Below are 21,140 nucleotides of genomic sequence, written 5' to 3' on the forward strand. Positions count from 1 at the left end.
GTGATTCCAACTGAAAATAATGGAGAAGCAAACTGAGCTTCTTCTGGCATTTTTGCATAAAACAAACACAATAACAACATCTATAAACCCAGAGAATATATTCACGAGAGTTTTAGGCACAATATACAAAGGGTTTACTGCTGTTGTCCATGTGGAGCCTGATCAGAGCGTCTCAAATGCATTTCTCCTGTCATGAACTTACCCAAAATGCACTAGCACTGCCGAGGCATGTCCACACTAAAACCTTCAAAATTAGTGTAATACCTTAAAACTAAAACATATAGCTGATATTTTCACTTTATAAAACTTCAGACGTGACATTAATTTAAATAAGTCCGAAATTAGTTTGGTTAAAATTTTAACCATAAGTAAAAACTGTATGTCTCTGGATGACTTGGGTGATATTGCCAGCAAGTTAGTATGGTCTCAAAAGAAGTGATTTTTTTTTCTTCTGTGCCCAGTTCTCCTCTGACTGCAGAAGATAGAGCGGTTTCTCCTGAAGCCACCTCTCCTCTGTTTGCAGAGAATAGAACTGTACATCTGCTACAAAACATTTAACAGGTAAGCACTAAAATCTTTTAAACTGTTAAAGCGTTATTCACTACACCTGCAAAAATATGTTAGTGATCTAAAAATTAACGGACCAGAATTTATTGGAAGATAATTGGTCCGCTGATGGTTTTCAAAGTTATCTGAAAAGCTAATCCGATAATGAAAACATTAGTTTAGATAATTAACGGTTAGCGGATTAGCGGAACTGCGCCCACCACTGTAAATAGTAATAATTATAGTTACAATTTTTTTAATGTAAGTCGCACTGAAGTATAAGTCGCAGGACCTCCCAAACTAGTAAAAAAAAAAAAGATGGGAATTATACTCTGGAAAATTAGGTAATTTTGAAAATAATAAGCCAATTTCAGATGTGCAAAAATCTACAAGAAAAAAAAAAAAAAAAAAAAAAAACAACAACACATTAACTGCAAAGACAACACAGTGTCATTACACAAGATTAACACCACCACAAAGCAACAATTCATGCAGAGCTAAGCAAAGTCAGAAACACACACACAGCTGTACCTACAGTGAACATGATGACAAAGTAAAGCTGCGTCTGTGGAGTGGTGCAGACAGCGGAACATCATGATCAACAGCCATAAACAAACAAGCAAACAAACATTCCAATAGCACCGAGCTCACTGCAGATTGGAGCTGTGCCTCGAGTGTCTTCGGGAATGTCCAGATGAATATTGCTGCTGTCACTAATTAGATTTTCTCCACTGGCTGAAAAACGCTTCTCCTTTTTCAGCGTGTGTGGGAGTTGGTTTTTTGGCAGCGCTGCAAACGTTTCTTCACATCTGTGTTGATTAAACGTTCCTTCGCCGTGACAAACGTTTATCTTTGACTGCGGGGGTGAGGTGGGGGGTGGGAAGCTACAGAAGATCGAAAGACCGCCACGTCAACGTGTCAGCAAAACCACACAGTCAACAGGTAAATAAGCGGCGGTCTTTCTGCTGAATCGGGTGAAACGCAATGACGGGATCTGGCATTCGATCGCTTCAAATATTTAGAACATGGCGAGATCACCTGACAAGTGGACTTTGCTTGTTTTGGAGAAACCCCATCGCTGATGCCTCATGTGTGCCACCATCTTTTAGGAACTGAAATGCTGAGTTTGAGGTAGATGTGAGAGGTTCATGTTGACGGACTGACCTTCAGAGAGGAGCCTCGAGGGTTGACGCACTTGAAGGGTTTGTCCTCCCCGTCCGGAATGTCTTCCACCTTGTATCTCTTCTCAGCAGCCTCTGCTCTTCTCCTTTCTATCTCCTCCTTCATCTTCCTCTTCTCCTCCTGAGAAAGAAAGAAAAGGAAATTAACAAGCAGCTACGATATTCAACTGCTAATAAGGGGAAGACAACTTTTGCAAGTTTCTTTCCAAGTGATTTTGTTGTAGGGCGAAATTTTACTTCTGGATCACCGTGTCGGTAGTTGTTCTTCACAACTACTTGCAACGGTCCAGTCTTTTCCATGTCTCAATGCAGGGGCTGCATCCTTCTAAGGTTGCATTCTTATGACTGTCTCATTTCAAAGGCTCCTTTGAATGTGGCTGACAAATGTTTCCTCTGAAAACGAAGGAGACCACAGGTGTATCTTTTGTCACGCAAACAATCCCATGAGTTGTTGCACAATTTATTTATTTATTTTTCTCAAGGCAAAGGAGGCCACTTTCGGGCTCCATATAAACAATGCTAAATAAGTAACGTTTGGAAGCAAAAGTATAAATAAGCATTGAAAATGATTTCTAAACTATGCAGTTGCCAAAGTTGCAGTTGTCTAGACCGTCTCATTTCAGAGGGGGTACTTCACTGTCTGCGGTCTTGGAAGGCTACATCTTAATGGGACATCGCCTTAGAAGTATGCAGCCCCTGAATTGGGACACAGCATGTGTCACGTCTTTCATAATTGTGGTGGCATGGCACCGCCCCCGTAAATAGCAAACTAGGTGTTTCATGGCAACATGCACAACCAACAAAACAAAAGAACCACTGCCTGAAATTTCACGTCATTTTTCTTCGGAATCACAGTATGGAGTGGGTGAATCTGCAAGGTTGGAGTACTCAAGGGTATCTGCTGTGTCCTTGGACAACACAATTCTTCTGTGTTGTTCCAGTCCACCAGACTTGGCTGTGATGGATTGGCACCCCAACCAGGGAAACTCATAGAATCTCACACGGTTCACGTTACCATATCTGGGAACAAGTACCAGCTTGGTGGGCCTGTGAAGAGGAAAGCGTCTCTGACAAGCTAAAGGTTTAAAAAAAAAAAAAAAAAAATCCAGGCTGAGTAATGATGTTCACGTTACGCTGCATTCACATTTTTGTGGTCACAATCACATCTGCAACTGTAGTAACAGACGTTTAAATAAAGACGGGGAAATCAGTTGGACAAAAATATGATACCAATCTGTGCCTTTTTCCCCGTTAAAACTCATTAGGATTGTGTTCGACAAATGTTTTAACAACTGCTTTCATTTCTTCTTCTTTTTGTTTTTTCCAAACAAATCTCTGTTGCTCCTGGATACATAGACGCACTTCCTGTGCACCAGAGGAACTTTTTCCTGGGAAAGAACTCAAGACTCTCATGTTCACATGAAAAAATAAAAAATAAAAACACCTCAAAGCGTTTCTGCTGGGATGCAATGACCACCGTCTCTTGATACCTAAATTCAGAGCACTGAGTGACAGCAGGTATGGATTCATTACCAGTTTAAACTGCAGATCTGTCAACAAGCTACAAAACTAATTGCTTGCCTGTACAGTGTGCATAAAACATTTCACCACCTGGGGTTTTATACATTTTAATTTATTTATGCATTTTTAGAAAAATATGTAATCCATGTTTCTCTGAATTGAGGTTTCCAAAATTATCCTTTTTAAACTCAAACTGAAAACAAACCTACACAACTTGAAATATATATTATATATACAGTACATATATCATCAATCACAACCACATCATCTATTATTAATAAATATATCAATCAAACATTATGGTACTCTGTGATAAATCTGTCTGGAGTTGGCAGTTGTCAAAACCTGGGTGTCTGTAGCTGCAGGAGTCTAGTGAGGGAAGCCACCAAGACACACATGATAACTCTGAAGGAGTTAAATCCTTCTCTGGCTGCAGTTGGAGAATCTTGGAATGATGAAAGTTTGGCATTTTGCCTCACCAGTTACACAACATCACAGTGGAGAGCAGCACTGGAAGGTTTTCATATGAAGAAGACTTGAAAGATCAGCGACAGTGTGCCAGAAGGCCATGAGAGACTCGAGCCTTGATCTGCTTCGTTTTCTTTTATGAATGTTTTTCTCTGCTCCGATGCACCGTGAAGTTGTGACTGGTGATGCAACAGACCAAATTTGCCCAAAGCACAGTCTCACCAGTCACATCAGTAGATGCCTATAATTCCATTAGAGTTGTCATGTATTGTCTTGGTGGCTTCCCTCACTAGTTTCCTTTCTGTGTGTTCACTCAGATTTTGAGAGCTGCCTGCTCCAGACAGATTTCTCATACAGTACCCTATTGTTCAAACGTCTTGATGATTGATATGAATGAAGTCCAAGCAGATTCAGTGACTCTGACATGTTCATCCTCAAACTTGTAAAATTGAAACAATTTTCCTCCCGATGTCTCTATACAAACATGAACTTGTGTCGTATATTTCATGGAGATGCACAATATTAAGTTTTTTGTCGGTTTTGCCCTCTGTGCCAGGGCAAATGCCTTGTTTTTCTTGTCCGTTCTAGTTTTTTCACTATGTGCCGCGACAAACTGTCGTTGCATGGTGCAACCTATTGGAAATATTCGGTTTCAGAGTGCAAAGTGCATTTTGTCTGAAAGGCCTGAACTTTTCCCAACATGAGGGGACCTGATGTTCCTCACGTGCCCACATCAAGCTGTGTGATAAATATTAAGGGGCGGCATTTGCAGTGGTACAAAGCAGCTGAAAACCTCCGAAACACCTTTTCAAACAGAAATAGAAATAAATGCAACATCTTTCTGGAAAATACTTGAAGATAAGTTCCAAGTGTCATCACTGTAACTGACTGTCAGTCAATATCTGTAAAAGATCATGTGACACTTTCTCATTATTTACTTTTTTCCAACATAGTGGGAATAATTCAATTAATGAGTGATTTATTATTTGTATTTATTTTACACTGATTGCCTGCCTCGGAGGGGAAGGACATTTTGGAAATTGTAGGACATGCAGACTGTCAACAGTTTTCTTTCTTTCTTTTGCAACAATTAACACATGAACCATTTGTACTGTATTCAGAAGAGGGTTGGTTCTGGGCAGTATATCAGCCCTCTCCAGCAGCCTTGTCTTACTTAATTAATCTCTCTCTATCTCTGGGCCATCTTTTAATTAAAACCCCAGAAGGCCTCATTAACATCACACAAGAGGAGACGAACAGGGGCAGACAGCACAAGACAGGGGCCACCGCCTTCACAGCCAAGACCAACAAAGACGACCGGGTCGGGTAATACAGAGAAAGATGGGCCTCAAAGTAGGCGCTCGAAAGGGGGAAAAAAATGAATGGATGTCAACATATACAGTCGTAAAGAGGAGGTTATTGCATTTATGATAAAGCTAAATCGTGTCAGTGTGAAATTTTAAGATGAAACAAAAGCAAACAGGAGATATAATAAAGTATTGTGTATATAGTAAAGTTTTATATATGATTTCTTTGTTAAACATTGTCTCATTCCTCATCATGAAGGTGTGATTGGTGAAGCAACAGGCACAAGTTGTTCTATGCACTCTGATATCTTCCCAGTGAATTTTGGTGTTCCTCAGGGATGCGTTCTGGCTCCTCTTATGTTCAACCCTTGCACTGGCTGGGTGTTGCGTAGCGCTGAGGTAATCCAACAAACTGGAAACCTATGTTGGTGTATGTCACATGAGTCTAAATTCTGTCTCATGAAACAGGCAAAAAACATGCCATGCTCTTTGACAGGACGTTTTGAGATGCTAACAGAGACATTTTTAGTTTTTTGGAAAAGTGTGTGTGGGGGGGGAAATGTGGGAGTAGCATTGACACGCTTATGTAATCTACTACAAAACAGGAGACAATATGAATTTTGCTGACTATTTTAACAAATCAGGATGATTTTCTACCAAAAATCCACAATGTGGAAACAAGCCATTTCAAACCTAATTTTTTTTTTTTTTTTTTTACAGTAGGGTAATTTAAACTTCTACTGACACAAATGTAGGATATCTGACATGAAACCTCAATTAAAGAGAAGAAAGTTGGAATAACACAACAGCTTAGAGAAGAAAAAACAAAATCACACTCATACTTTCATGGCTCTGTACAAAAATCCAGATCTCCCCAATATTGGATGGTTTATGACTCTTATTACTTTATTATCCAACCTTTCCCAAAGCTCCACACCAAATAATACATTAATTTTTGACCAATCCTCCAAATAATAAAATATTAACAACCTCAGTGCAGGTAAATTTCCAGCAATTAGAAGGCACTCAGAGTGCATACCTCTATCAAGGTCACATATTGCAAAAAGTTCTTCAGGATCCTGGATCCAAAATATATTCCAAATGAAATTCAAATTGGCAGCATGGTGGCTTAGTGGTTCGCACTGTTGCCTGACAACGAGAAGGTTGTGGGTTCAATTCCCGTGGCCTTTCTGTGTGGAGTTTGCATGTTCTCCCCGTGTTTGCGTGGGTTTTCTCTGGGTGCTCCGGTTTCCTCCCACATCCAAAGACATGCGGGTTAGGTGGATTGGAATCTTTAAATTGTCCTTAGGTGTGCATGTGGGTGTGTCTGTGTTTGTGGCCCTGCAGCAGACTGGCGTCCTGTCCTGGGTGTACCCCGCCTCACACCCTATGACTGCTGGGATAGGCTCCAGCCCCCCACGACCCTTAATTGGACTAAGCGGTAGAAGATGGATGGATGGATGGATGAAATTCAAATTAAAATCCCTCATTTGCACATTGACTCTCATAACTTTGAGTTAAATGTTGCTATGCACCAAATATTTTTTACAGATCTCAGTTCTAGAATATGCTTCAGATCACATTCAAAACTGAGTCACTTATTTCCCAGAACATGATCCATCTGCTCAGCAAGTTTCACCAAAATCCATTCATGACCTTTTAAGTTATCCTGCTAACACACAGACAAATCTCAACATGACTCCCTTTCTTACCTCCTCTCTGGCTTTCCTCTCATCGTCCTCCTGTTTCTTCTGCTTCTCCTCCTCTTCCAGCACCTTCCTCCTCTCCTCCCTCTTCCTCTTAAGCTCCTCGAGCTCGGCCTCAGCCTCCTGCTGCTTCTGCCTCATCCTGTCAAACTCCTCGTTGTCCGTGTCGTCACGGCGGCGCTTCAGCTCCTCCAACTTGCGTTCCGCCTCCAAGTGGGCGTCGTTGTCCTGCTCATCAGTCGCCGGCACCTCTGGGGACCGCGCGCTGCCGCGGCTGGGACAAAACATACGCAGGTCAGCAAACAAGAGGTAAACACCTGACACTCAATACAAAGGAAATAAATATTTCAACGCGGCACACATGGAGTACTTTGTTCTCTTGTAACAAACACAAAAAAATGCACAAATATCAACAATTTCTCCTGTGCGGGTAATGATACAGCACGTGTGGAATATCATGCTGATGTTTTACCGTGGGGGGAAACAAAACATGCAGGTTATCCGTGTCAAAAACACCGGCTCTGCTCTGCAAAGCTCAATTCTGAATAAAAAATAAATGAAAAAACAGCTTGTTTGCTTGAAAATCTGATTTGGATATACATTTCAATTACTATGATGCCTTCAGCGCCGATGAATAAATGACACGCTGCAGCATCAATAAGTTCCTGTTTGATCAGATTTCCCTGTCCGGCATATGCAAACACACGGCAGCGTCCACACTAATCTTCATAAAGCGGCACCACACAGTCCTGATTTCCCCACATTTGGTTTTAACGTGGAATATCTGTGTGCTTTCCCTCCAAAGGTGGATCTGTCATTCCGGAGTGAAGCGGTGAGCTTTAGTTGCTTGGTAGCGTGATCTTGCCAACTGACCTTTGTGTCAACAATATTAAGTTACAACAGTACTTTTCCACAAGTGGTCAAGTTAAGAGCAGCTCCATCCATCAGCACCGTGACAGCGGTAACAAAAAAACAAACAAACACACAACGCACTTGTAGAATACACAAACAACACAATCATAGTGTCATTTCTCACATGTCCAGAACTCAACGTGGGCAGCACATTGACAGCCAGAAGAGGACTCACTGGAGTCTCACACCACAGTGCAAAACACCACATGAAATTTAAATAAATAACTATAAATTCTGTTTCAGATTGACAATGTCCCGAAAGAACTTCCTGACAAAATCTCTTAATGTTCAGCCTAATATTACGCAGAGTGATGCAACAGCAGCCCTGCACTTTCAAAATAAAGCTCTTTACTGTGCTTTTATTGTAGCGACTAAAGCTTTGGTGTTAAAATACATTCATGGTGAAAGTACTGTTTTCATGCATTTTTTTTGCATTTTTCATGCAAAAAATGAGGTGGGCTTCATAGATAATTGGCAAAGCTTCTGGGGAAAACCTGGTCTTGTTAGGAGAGACGGCATCCATCCCACTTTGGATGGAGCAGCTCTCATTTCTAGAAATCTGGCCAATTTTCTTAAATCCTCCAAACCGTGACTATCCAGGGTTGGGACCAGGAAGCAGAGTTGTAGTCTTACACACCTCTCTGCAGCTTCTCTCCCCCTGGCATCCCCTCATTACCCCATCCCCGTAGAGATGGTGGCTGCTCCCAGACCACCAATAACCAGCAAAAATCTATTTAAGCATAAAAATTCAAAAAGAAAAAATAATATAGCACCTTCAACTGCACCACAGACTAAAACAGTTAAATGTGGTCTATTAAACATTAGGTCTCTCTCTTCTAAGTCCCTGTTAGTAAATGATATAATAATTGATCAACATATTGATTTATTCTGCCTTACATTTAATCATTAGTGATTGATCTCTGCTCCCCTCCACAGCATGTCTTTTTCTTGATTCTCTCCCTCAGCCCCAACCAGTCCCAGCAGAAGACTGCCCCTCCCTGAGCCTGGTTCTGCTGGAGGTTTCTTCCTGTTAAAAGGGAGTTTTTCCTTCTCACTGTCGCCAAGTGCTTGCTCACAGGGGGTCGTTTTGACCGTTGGGGTTTTTACGTAATTATTGTATGGCTTTGCCTTACAATATAACGCGCCTTGGGGCAACTGTTTGTTGTGATTTGGCGCTATATAAATAAAATTGATTGACTGATGCATCGGAGTGTCCAGTGTTCTGTGTGAAATTCTGACTGGCGACGGGGTGGGCCGTTGCACAAACACAGGCAGTATTATGTTTGTTTGAACGCCCATTTCAATAAAACTTCTGCTTTCCACACAAATGAAAGATAAATCACAAATAACTCAGTCATTTTTTCTGTTTCCTGAGAGCAAGCTAACACCTGAAGCTAACATGGAGTTGTTTCAAAGCAGCCTGGATAGCATTAGCAAACAAATCCAGGCTCTGCAGAACGAACTGAAAACCTACCTAAAAACATTCAAAGAAGACGTTAGAGCTCAAATGAGAAGTGAGCTGAGACAACTCAAAGAAAAGCTGACCAGAAGTTTTCAAAAATCACCACAGACATTGGGGAACAAAATGAGAAGATAAGAGCCGCTCTGACGCGCACAGAGGAAATGGAGTCGTGGCGTCATGAAGCAAAAGAGCAGAAAATGTTTATAGACAAACTGGATGATCTGGAATCGAGGGCTAGATGGAATAACCTACGGATTTTCGGCGTGCAAGAGGAGGCAGAGTCAAAGAGTGACTCGGTCACACAGTTTATGGACAAATGGCTCCATGAAGAATTGTCTATAAACTCTGACATCCAGATTCTAGGCACGCATTGAGCCTTAGCTCCAAAACCAAAAGCTGGCCAGTCTCCCAGATCTATTGTTCTCCGTTTTCAGCAGTTCATAGTTTAGGAGATGATATAGAAAAAAACATGAAAACAAGAAAGAAAACAATCATCATCTGTGGACACAGAATATATTTTGACCATGACTACCCAGTGAGGACACGGCAACAACATAAAGCATATTTCAACAAGAGGATCCTAAAGAGAGAAGGCATCTGCTTTCAGGCATCGTTCAAGAAAATGCACATCCACTGGGCTAACAGGGTGAAAACCTACAGCAGTGCAGAAGCAGCGGGACCTGCGGGAGAGAGGATATGATGTGGATAACCCAGGTAACAACACACTCTCATCGAAAGACTTGAGTCGACTGGGACTGCGACGTGGAAACACAGCAGGAGGGATCACACCGAGGAGGTCAACAGACATGCGCGAGTACAACTGCAAGAATTCCAGCTCAAAGGAAATGGGGATGGGGGAATGGTGGAGGTGATGGCCTAACGGTTAAGTGTTGGGCTTGAGACCAGAGGATCCTCGGTTGAAATCCCAGCCTGACTGGAAAATCACTAAGGGCAAGGTCCTTAATCCCCTAGTTGCTCCCGATGTGTAGTGAGCGCCTTGTATGGCAGCACCCTCACATCGGGGTGAATGTAAGGCATTATTGTAAAGTGCTTTGAGCGTCTGATGCAGATGGAAAAGTGCTATATAAATGCAGTGCATTTTAAAGGAAACAACGCAGGACGAGTATCAACATGAGCATCAATAAGTTCAAATTAATATGAGAATGACATAACATGCTAAGGGTAGCTAAAGCCCAGTTAAGTATATATGCCCCTCCTGAGAGTAATAAGGAATTCTTTAAATCCTTATTTGAATATAGAAGCAGAGGGAATGTGTATATGTGGGGGGAGACCTGAATGTGCTCGTGGACTACCGCATGGATACAACTAGTTTAAAGAGAAATAAGAAATCTGTCCCGAAATTGGTTAAAAATACATGGAAGGAAATGTTTTTTTTTTAAGTGTGGAAAGATTTGCACCCACTAAGGAAGGACTTCAGTCATTATTCAACAACACACTCTGTGTACTCCATAATAAAGTATTTTTTTAATGCAGAAACACAATAGTGATAAAATATAAGAATGTCAGATCAGAGTGGCAGATGTTTCTGACCATAGCACCATCTATCTGAAGATCCACTTGAACTGTAGGTGGAAAGATGCAATATGGAGATTGAATGTGGGGTTATTAAACAATAAATCAGATGTTGAACAAATTAGGGCGGACATACAGACTTATTTGGTGGAAAATAATAAAGGGGAGATGGAGCCAGCTTATTTAAAAGCAGTTATAAGAGGAAAACTGACTGCAATTACAAGCACTCAAAAAACAAAGAATAAACCAGTATGAGACCTATTTAGCAGAAATGAGACACTTGGAACAGAAACACAAGGGAAAAGGAAAAACTGATCCCAAAAATACAACAATGAATGAACAAGGTGAGAAAGGAAATTAATAGTTTACTCCAATATGAAACGGAAACAAAAGCAACATATTTAAAACAAAGTCATCATAAAGCAGGGCGCAAAGTAATGAAATTGTTGGTGAGACGTTTACAGAAACAACAGGCAGAAAATATAGTCAATAAAATACACGACCCAAAAACAAACCAATAAATCTGAACCAAAAGAAATTGAAAATGTTTTTTGAGACTATTACAAGGAATTTTATACCCAGGCATCACAATTATGCAGAGTAATTAATAAGGGTGAAATGAAAGGCTTTAAAGAACTAAGAAATATATATGAGCCGACTAATCAGGACTTATTCAGATATTTACAAATGAGGGACTATGACATCAAAAAGATTAAAAAGAATGAGAATAAAATACAGCCTGTTATAAAGCTACTTTTACAAGCTTATAGTACGATTATACCAAAAGCCGTGTCAGTTTTATACTCTTGCTTAATAGATTGTAGAACAGATTCAACATTATACGTTAAAGCCAAATGGCAAAAACTACAACACAATCATTCAAATGGAGATAATTTAATTGGAAGAATCTAATTTGATATGTCATCACACCTAAAATTAAAAGGAAACAGAAGAGATTATACAACCACATGGACCCAGACCACACACACACACACATTTTTTTTGGAATTGTACAAAGATACAACCCTTTTGGGGGTGGGGGGCTTTCACTCAGCTCAGTGTGACATATTGGTGGACGTAATTCCTCAAGCTTGTCTTGTTTTATAAAAAACTGGCGACAATGGTTGACGTATAAACAAAGACAATCAATAATCATAATCTGTTCTTTTGATTTATTTGTGCTTTGATTTTGTTTTGTTGTCTTTTTTCCTTTGTGCGTCTCAGTTTTGGGGAGGTTTTTTTTGTGCATGACTGAAAGACGAAGTAAAAATTGAGAGAGAGAGAGAAAAAAAGACTACAATACAGACAATTCAGAGTGGTTGGCAGGGTTGATGTCTGAAAATCCCAGAATTCCAAGTTGTTTATAATGTGCATTTTGTAGAAAGAACGGTGTGGCTTGTTGCAACACGTTCTTACAGGAGTATTGTTTTGACGTCCAAAAATGACCCGTTGGGCTCCTCTATGAACCAATAATGACTGCGTGTTTTGTCCGCGTACCTGGGGGTCCTCTCAGGTTTCCTGCGGTGCTTGGAAGCCTCCTCCTCGTGCATCGCTCCGTTCTGCTTCCTTTGCTCTTCCCGCTCCTCCCTAGCCCCGCCTCTATCATTCACCTGAAGTGCACACAATAAAACCGAAGGGGGAGTGAACTTAGACACGGCCGGTTGGTTAGTTGGTTGGTTGGTTGACTGAACAGGTGGAGTCTGTCAGGTGACATCACAAGATATCAGCTGGTAAAATCAGAACGTCACGTAACTCATCAACCACTCCAGAATTACGGTGAGCAGAGGATTGTCTGACATAGGAGGTATAATAAATTTAAGAGCATCGCTTGAAGATGATACTCATAATTCATATTTGATAAGTCTTACCAATTTGTTTAATCAGCCACAATCCACCCAGCATATACACTGAGCGGCCACTTTATTAGGTACACCTAGTTAGGCGAAATCAAGCATTGCCAAGATGATGGCAACTGCAGCTACAAACCAACTCTTCAGAAAACCTAGAGGTGGCATCACATAGGGTGTTCTTTTTATGTATATACACTCCCCGGACACTTTATTAGGGACACCTAGCTCGTACCAGGTTGGACCCCCTTTTGCCTTCAGAACTGTGTTAATTCTTTGTGGCGTAGATTCAACAAGGTGTTGGAAACAGTCCTGAGAGATGTTGGTCCATATCAACATGATGGCATCCCGCAGTTGCTTATTCAACCAGTCTGCTCCTTCTCCTCTGACTTCTGACATCAAAAAGCCATTTTCATCCACACAACTGCACAGCTGCCTGGATATCTTCTCATTTTCAGACCATTCTCCATCAACCCTACAGATGGTTGTGCGTGAAAATCCCAGTAAATCAGATCTTCACCACATCTAGATGCCTAAATACATTGAGTTGCTGCCATGTGATTGGCTGATTAGCCATTTGTGTTAACCAACTGAACAGGTGTACCTAATAAAGTGGCGGGTGAGTGTACATTGCTGTTGGTTTGTAACGATTTGAAGCCTATTGTTAATGTCTGGGTTGTGGGAAATGAAAGAAATGCTAAAAATCATTCGGAAACTTTAAAAAAAAATGCTGTTCTCTGTCTGTGCAGCTCTGCTACTGTGAGATTCTAGAGTGGTGTCTGGGTTGTGTGAAAACTGAGGTGGAAGACATGCAGCAACAAACACAGTGACCACTCTGGGGAGCGCTGCACTGACCTTATGCAAAATCATACACCTTTTAAAACACAGGCTCGGTTAACACCAGTTGGCAGGAGGGCAAAACACACTGTGCCTGGGCAATTTCAACGTGTGGGTATGACATAATCGCTAAACAATTTTGATTAATGCACTTTGCAGGTCTCCACACACTGAAGCCACCCGGTGGAATTTTTCTTTCACACCTCTACTGAAACTCTTACCACATTCAAGATACCTCATCATCCTCTGAGCGCGGTATCTCAGATATCTCACCATCCTCTTCAGAGACATTTGTCAGTGCCACAGGCTCTTTTTCTGAAGTGCTATCTGTAAAATTATATTTGGGTGCCTCTTCTGCGCCCTCAGATCCTACTGCCCTCTCCTGAGCAGCTGAATTTGTTGACTTCCCCTGATTTGAACTCTCACTGACTAATGAATACAAGTCTTCTTCAGCGAGTTCCTATGAAAAAGGATTATAACAGGTCTGAAACAAGCGGTCTTCAAGTGAAGTACATACACTTTAAAGTCAGTAAACCAGCGACGTACCTTGTTTTGGATTTGACACTCTTCAGTGGATTCCTGGAGATAGTGAAAATGTACAAACGTAAACTTGCTGAAATGAGCTAAAAAAGTTCTCACATCTGGCTGAGTTTTGGTGTCGTTTCGTGAAGTAGTAGGCCAAGTTGCAACTTGGCACACCTTGGTTTATTTCGCCAAGCAGTTCTTACTAGGTAGCATTTGCCAGTGTGCCCCTTGAGCAGTCACACCACTCAGTAAAAGTCGGGAAAAGTCATTTCCCCCTGAGTGATTGATGGATGTCTGTGCACAGCTCAGGATGGTCCAGGGGACACCTGGTGCAATGCCATAGAGCTCTGGGTGACCGTAGTGTATATGATGTTGTTAACTGTTGAGATTTTGGTGTAATTTCTTCCATTTTCAAATTTCATAGAGTGTGCAACAGGCCCCTGAAAGCCAAGCGTGAAATAGCGCAGCAGGGAGTCAAGCCGAGCTCCCAAAAACTTTGAATATATTTAAAAGTGGCATGAGTTTAACAGACAGTAACTTTCCTGAACTGCGCTCATGAATACCGAGAATCCTGTTTCCCTCCCGTTAGGACACACCCAAGCATGACGAGGCGCAGCCTGGAAAAAAATGGCACCGAACTCGGCCTGATGTGAGAGCCGCTTAACGAACGACCAGTTAACAAACCTGTTCTCTCCAGTAGGACCTTCCCCGTTTGTCCTCAACCTCATCTTCTTCTTTCTCTCCCTCCAACTCCTCCTGTGCTTCCTCCACACTCTCACTAGCAGCCTCCTCTTCCTCCCTTGCCTTCATGAGCTCCTTCTCTTCCCTTCTATATCCGTACATCTCCTTCTCTTCATCCTCGTTATCAGTGTAGCGACCCCGACGCCAGGAGGATGGCCTCTCCTCCTCAACGTTGTTTTTCTCCACAGCAAGCCCGTCACTGCCCTCCGTGACCATCGGGTCAAGCTCCCTCTGCCTTTCCAGCGCTTCTTTCATGCGCCTCTGCCGCCGCTCCTCACGCTTGGCCATGCGGTCCATCAGGGCCTGGTCCTCTTCATCTACTCCTTCTCCTCCAAAGGAGCTGGTTACAGACACAGTCTCTGTCACGCTAGGAAAGCAAGGAGAAGATTTAGAATATTGAGGAGATTTGTTGAGGACAAACTGGAAAATTCTTGCACAGTAACATCTTCTGTTATCACCGAAAAGCCTTTGAACAAGCAAAGTTACCTGTAACAGTTCCAATTATATTGTAAGCAGAAATCCTTTTTACGAGTTACCAAGTATGAATGTGGGCTGAGGAGCCACAAAGATGCATGAAACAAAATCAGAGATAAATTTCCCTGCCAACTAATGATGAGTCCAATTTGATACATCCCAAGGTTGATGATGATGGTTGTGTTTCCAGTATTAGGTCATCTGTCATTGCCTCAGAAAGCTGTGCACACTCGAAACTGGTGCACTGCTATTTAGATAGTGTACTGAGAGGTTTTCTGTCCTGGAAACATACTGCACGTGAATCCATCATGCTGGATGCACACGCAGCATGTATGCTCGTCATGAACCTACTTATGCAAGTCATATCTCAATGTTGCACCGTACGAATAAAAACACTGCCCTTGATTTTGAACCAGGTTTTTGTTCGTCACTTGCTGCTGCCTTACAAAAGCGCAGCATCAATAATGCACCCGACCACACCCATGGGTGCACAGATTAGCACGAGTCCATTTGGTAGCTGAGCAAAATAGGTTTTGAGCATGAAAGTGATAACTGCACCAGTTGGAGACTAGCAAAGACACGTGTTGCGCTGCGCGCTGCTTTGCACTGGGTATAACAGCGGGCCCGAAATGTCCAGCATACTTTGGAAATAGTGGTGGGTTCATGAGGAATTTTGTAGTTGGCTTTACACACAGGTCAAAGGTTGAGGAACTTTAGCTGTGTTGGGGGAAAAAAAATCCTAAGAAGGAAAGATTGCAGAGTGTATCCGTCGTATTGTTGTGCGCGCCATAACAAGTATGCAAAGAATGTTAACACTTGGTTGCAGCAATGGATCCACAGAGGCCACAAAAATGTTTTAAGACAAACTACTGGTCAGGACTAACAAAAATAAACAGAAAATTGACATGATTTTGGTTGGATTCCAGGTATGGAAATGAATGTGCATCCATTACAGAAAAGCTTGTGATCTAGAGTGTACTATCACTCATCTAGCTGTTTACCATGTGTATAAATCAATATAACTATAAAAAGATGATGCATTTGTCAGGCATACGTAAATACATTAGTGTATAAAGTCAATGTCACACAAGCACTGTACTGGGACCCGACAGTGTGGCAACCTTATCGCTGCATTGCCCGAGGTTGGGTTGTGAGCTACAGTAAATCCTGCCTCAGCATCTTCCTGCACAATCCCCTTGTTTTTGCACCGATCCAATGAATATCTGAGCTCACAGAGGAAACATTCAAGCTCACAAAGGAGATTCTGTGCTGATTGATCTCGCACCATTAAACAGTGGAGAAATTGAATTTTCGCCCCCTTGTTTCTAATGTAGTTTTTCTTATGGAATGGTGCAAGATTACAGCTGGGAGTCGCTGGATTGGGATTAAGCAACTCAGATACACTTGTAACTTGCTTTGGAAAAGAGACAAATGCATCTTTCAACAACTGAAAATATGACATGATTTTTATTTTGAGGGCGGCTTGGTGGTTTAGTGGTTAGTACTGTTGCCTCACAGCAAGAAGGTCCCAGTTTTGCATGTTCTCCCTATGTTGGTGTGGGTTCCCACCTGGTTTTCTGGCTTCCTCCCACTTCCAAAAGTTAGGTGAAACTCTAAATTAAACCTCACCTTTTAACCCGTGATTGCTGGGATGGGCTCCAGAACCCCGTGGACCTTAATTGGAATAAGCGGCTTTACAAAATGGATGGATTTTCTTTTTGTCCAATAGACGCTCTTTGGTTACATATTGCACTTCAAACATAAGAATGATTATTTTATGGCTGTTTTAAATAAGAATCTGAGCTAGAGATTTCCTGATCAGATCGGTATCAGGCCTGAACAAGGCATTATTTTTGTTGATTACGTTGGATTTATTAAACACAAGTCCTTAACCTTTATAAACGTCATGCAAATGGCGCTAACACCACCACTCTATCAGTGCTTTCTGCTTGTTCACCAGCAGGGCTGCAGTACACAAGGTATTTATACTCTGCTTCGCTTCAAACAGACACCAAGCCTATTTCTGACGGATGCTACATGTGGTAGACGTCTTATTGGCTGATCAGGTAGCAATTTCCACATGAATACATTAGTTTTTCTCATGACCTTGTCTTGTGTTTTCCTCCTGCACAGGCCCATCACCAGAAGGGAAGGGTGGCAGAAGGTTCCTCCTCCCCCTCCTTTCAGTAAATGTCCACTTTGTGAAAGGCATTCATGTACAAAATAATAATAATGATAATAATCATCTGATCCCAGATAAGAGGTTGAAGATGAGTGAGTGAGTGAGTGAGTGAGTGAGTGAGTGAGTGAGTGAGTGGCTTGCTCTATGGTAGACGGAGGCACAAACCGGAAATGGCACAAAAAAATCTCCGCAGTGGGGAAAAAGCCACAAACCGTTGTCGTAAAAAGCCGTAAAAAGCCACAAAAAGCCACAAACTGATGGTAGATGAACACAGACGTTATAAAGAAAAGTAGACGCCGCACTGGTTGCTGTGGCGCAAGAAATGCGGCCGTCATCCTGGACCAGTCATTGTAGTGATTTTATCACAAGACCGACGGTAGACGAACATAGACATTATATAAGAGTAGACGCTGCACTGGTTGCTGTGGTGCAAGGAATCTTACAATATTGCAATATGATAATTTGGCCATACTGTAGGCAATAAAAGAAAAATGCCTAAAAAGGTGGGATGTCTGGCTGGCTGAAAGGTTTTAGCCATGCTCATGCTCCACCGAAGCATTTACTCAAAAAAAGTCTGAAGGACCAAAATGACATGATGAGATGCTTAAAAGCTTCGCTCGTCACGTCCGCGACATATACATGTTAATAATGAGAATGAATGTATTTTTATTAACTAAAATAAACCTAGAAGTCTTTCATTAATGTCATCCAATCAATACAACCCCTGGCAAAAATGATGGAATCACCGGCCTCAGAGGATGTTCATTCAGTTGTTTAATTTTGTAGAAAAAAAGCAGATCACAGACATGACACAAAACTAAAGTCATTTCAAATGGCAACTTTCTGGCTTTAAAAAACACTATAAGAAATGAAGAAAAAAAATTGTGGCAGTCAGTAACGGTTACTTTTTTAGACCAAGCAGAGGGAAAAAAATACGGAATCACTCAATTCTGAGGAAAAAATTATGGAATCATGAAAAACAAAAGAACGCTCCAACACATCACTAGTATTTTGTTGCACCACCTCTGGCTTTTATAACAGCTTGCAGTCTCTGAGGCATGGACTTAATGAGTGACAAATAGTACTCTTCATCAATCTGGCTCCAACTTTCTCTGATTGCTGTTGCCAGATCAGCTTTGCAGGTTGGAGCCTTGTCATGGACCATTTTCTTCAACTTCCACCAAAGATTTTCAATTGGATTAAGATCCGGACTATTTGCAGGCCATGACATTGACCCTATGTGTCTTTTTGCAAGGAATGTTTTCACAGTTTTTGCTCTATGGCAAGATGCATTATCATCTTGAAAAATGATTTCATCATCCCCAAACATCCTTTCAACTGATGGGATAAGAAAAGTGTCCAAAATATCAACGTAAACTTGTGCATTTATTGATGATGTAATGACAGCCATCTCCCCAGTGCCTTTACCTGACATGCAGCTCCATATCATCAATGACTGTGGAAAGTTACATGTTCTCTTCAGGCAGTCATCTTTATAAATCTCATTGGAACGGCACCAAACAAAAGTTCCAGCATCATCACCTTGCCCAATGCAGATTCGAGATTCATCACTGAATATGACTTTCATCCAGTCATCCACAGTCCACAACTGCTTTTCCTTAGCCCATTGTAACCTTGTTTTTTTTCTGTTTAGGTATTAATGATGGCTTTCGTTTAGCTTTTCTGTATGTAAATCCCATTTCCTTAGGCGGTTTCTTACAGTTCAGTCACAGACGTTGACTCCAGTTTCCTCCCATTCGTTCCTCATTTGTTTTGTTGTGCATTTTCGATTTTTGAGACATATTGCTTTACGTTTTCTGTCTTGACGCTTTGATGTCTTCCTTGGTCTACCAGTATGTTTGCCTTTAACAACCTTCCCATGTTGTTTGTATTTGGTCCAGAGTTTAGACACAGCTGACTGTGAACAACCAACATCTTTTGCAACATTGCGTGATGATTTACCCTCTTTTAAGAGTTTGATAATCCTCTCCTTTGTTTCAACCTCTCATGTTGGAGCCATGATTCATGTTAGTCCACTTGGTGCAACAGCTCTCCAAGGTGTGATCACTCCTTTTTAGATGCAGACTAATGAGCAGATCTGATTTGATGCAGGTATTAGTTTTGGGGATGAAAATTTACTGGGTGATTCCCAGGGTTTGCCTTTTAGAATAAATAGTTGTGTGCCTTAAGGGCACCAAAATCTGAAACGTTTGGTGTCCCTCAGAAAAGTTCGGTACCAAACCTACCGCTACGCAGCATAGCGGCAAAGCAACTAGGGGGGTCTGGGGCATGCTCCCCACAAAATTCTGATATAAAAGGATGCAAATTGTGCATTCTGGTGATATCTGGGGCAGATTTGGGGTGAAATTATGGAAGAACAAAAAACGAAAGAGATCCGCACAGCCAGTTAGCTCCCAAACAAGCCTTTAATAACACACCAAAAGTGATGTTTCGGGCCTCGCCCTTCATCAGACAGGATGAGATTATGGAAGGGAAGTTTTGTGTTTTTGGAGTAATATTTTCTGAAATTTCGAAATTTTCTAACCTTGTCAGAAGCTGAGATGACCCCATGCCAATATGCACAGGCAGATTGGCATGGGGTCATCTCAGCTGCCAATGTTTTATTAAACATCCAGCCCATTAACAATCATGGCTGCCATGAGTGTTGATTACACTTGTTGTGATTACAGAAAATCTATTAGCAGTCATCATGGCCATCTGCCATTCTCTGCAGCACTTCAAGGTGTTCTTCCTCAGAATCAGAATTAAGCTCAGAATCTAAGGCAGCTCTTCCCTCAAAAACTCTGTCATAATTGTGTTTATAAACCAGTCACCATTTGCTTTTATTATACATCTGTGTAGTTAATAAATAAAATAATCTTCACGGACGATTTGCTTGCGCGCGCACGTAGAGAAATATAAAAAACTCTCCGCTGGCTGCTGTTCGCTCTTCCCTCAAAAACGCTCCATTTGATCTGTGTATAACAAAACGCGGCATTACAAACAGAGGAGAAGAACATTTTTTGATGACGTTTTGTGTATGTGTCGGTCTCAGAAAGTCAAATTCTGCGCAAATTTTGTCCAAATTTGATAGATTTCTGTACAATTATGAAATAAAAAAGGTGGATTCCAGTCGGGCCCCCAAAGTAGGGTGCCACGGGTTCCCGGGTAACCGCTAAAATCGAACCCTGGTGATTCCATAATTTTTTCCTCAGAATTGAGTGAGTCCATATTTTTTTCCCTCTGCTTGGTCTAAAAAAGTAACCCTTACTGTCTGCCACAAATATTTTTCCTGATTTCTTATAGTGTTTCTTAAAGCCAGAAAGTTGCCATTTGAAATGACTTTAGTTTTGTGTCATGTCTGTGATCTGCTTTTTTTCTACAAAATTAAACAACTGAATGAACATCCTCCGAGGCCGGTGATTCCATAATTATTGCCAGGGGTTGTATTACTTTACCTGTTTTAGTTAGAGTGCTGCACCAAATGGAACTGATCAGGGTGGTGGGTAATGACAGCTTTCTCTTTTTCCTTTTTCTTTCTCCTTAGTTGTATCTAAAGCTTCCAAAATAGAGCTGGCAGCGACACATTTTTTCCTCAAACAGTAGTTGTGATGCAGAGTTGTCACCTGTGGCTGTTTGTCGTGACCAGACTGTCTGGCTGGCAACTGGGCTCCTCGCTCTCTCTGCTCCTGAACCTCTCCTGGCGCGCTCTGCGCCTCCTCTCGCGGGCCGCCTCTTCCTCATCATCTTCATTCCTTGCCAGCCTGAGGGACAGAGAGGGAGAAAGGAGGAGTGAGAAGACAAAGAAAGGCGTTTTCTCTCTTCCATGGCGCCGTCTCCCCCAACTTTGCCTTCAACTTTCAACCCATCATCTTCTGATTTCTTCTTCTTCTTCATT

At 41.7% G+C, this 21,140-nt stretch overlaps 1 protein-coding gene across 4 annotated transcripts in view; it reads right to left on the reverse strand.

The window, feature by feature from the left end:
• LOC117503756 (non-muscle caldesmon-like) overlaps positions 1 to 21,140 on the reverse strand; it is a 128,281-nt gene that overhangs the window by 20,440 nt on the left and 86,701 nt on the right. For 3 of the 4 annotated variants that reach the window (XR_004558654.1, XM_034162987.1, XM_034162986.1), the window contains exons 3-8: positions 20,869 to 21,006; positions 14,530 to 14,953; positions 13,867 to 13,899; positions 12,134 to 12,246; positions 6,736 to 7,003; positions 1,711 to 1,848 (exon numbers count right to left, since the gene is read on the reverse strand). Coding sequence is in view for 3 of the 4 variants with exons in the window: in XM_034162987.1 (XP_034018878.1) it covers positions 1,711 to 1,848; positions 6,736 to 7,003; positions 12,134 to 12,246; positions 13,867 to 13,899; positions 14,530 to 14,953; positions 20,869 to 21,006 (1,114 nt within the window). In the remaining variant the exon portion in view is untranslated. The remainder of the gene's footprint in view (positions 1 to 1,710; positions 1,849 to 6,735; positions 7,004 to 12,133; positions 12,247 to 13,866; positions 13,900 to 14,529; positions 14,954 to 20,868; positions 21,007 to 21,140) is intronic. The other variant, XM_034162988.1, reaches the window with a different exon arrangement.

This window comes from Thalassophryne amazonica, chromosome 22, assembly GCF_902500255.1.
Source record: "Thalassophryne amazonica chromosome 22, fThaAma1.1, whole genome shotgun sequence".
NCBI lineage: Eukaryota > Metazoa > Chordata > Actinopteri > Batrachoidiformes > Batrachoididae > Thalassophryne > Thalassophryne amazonica.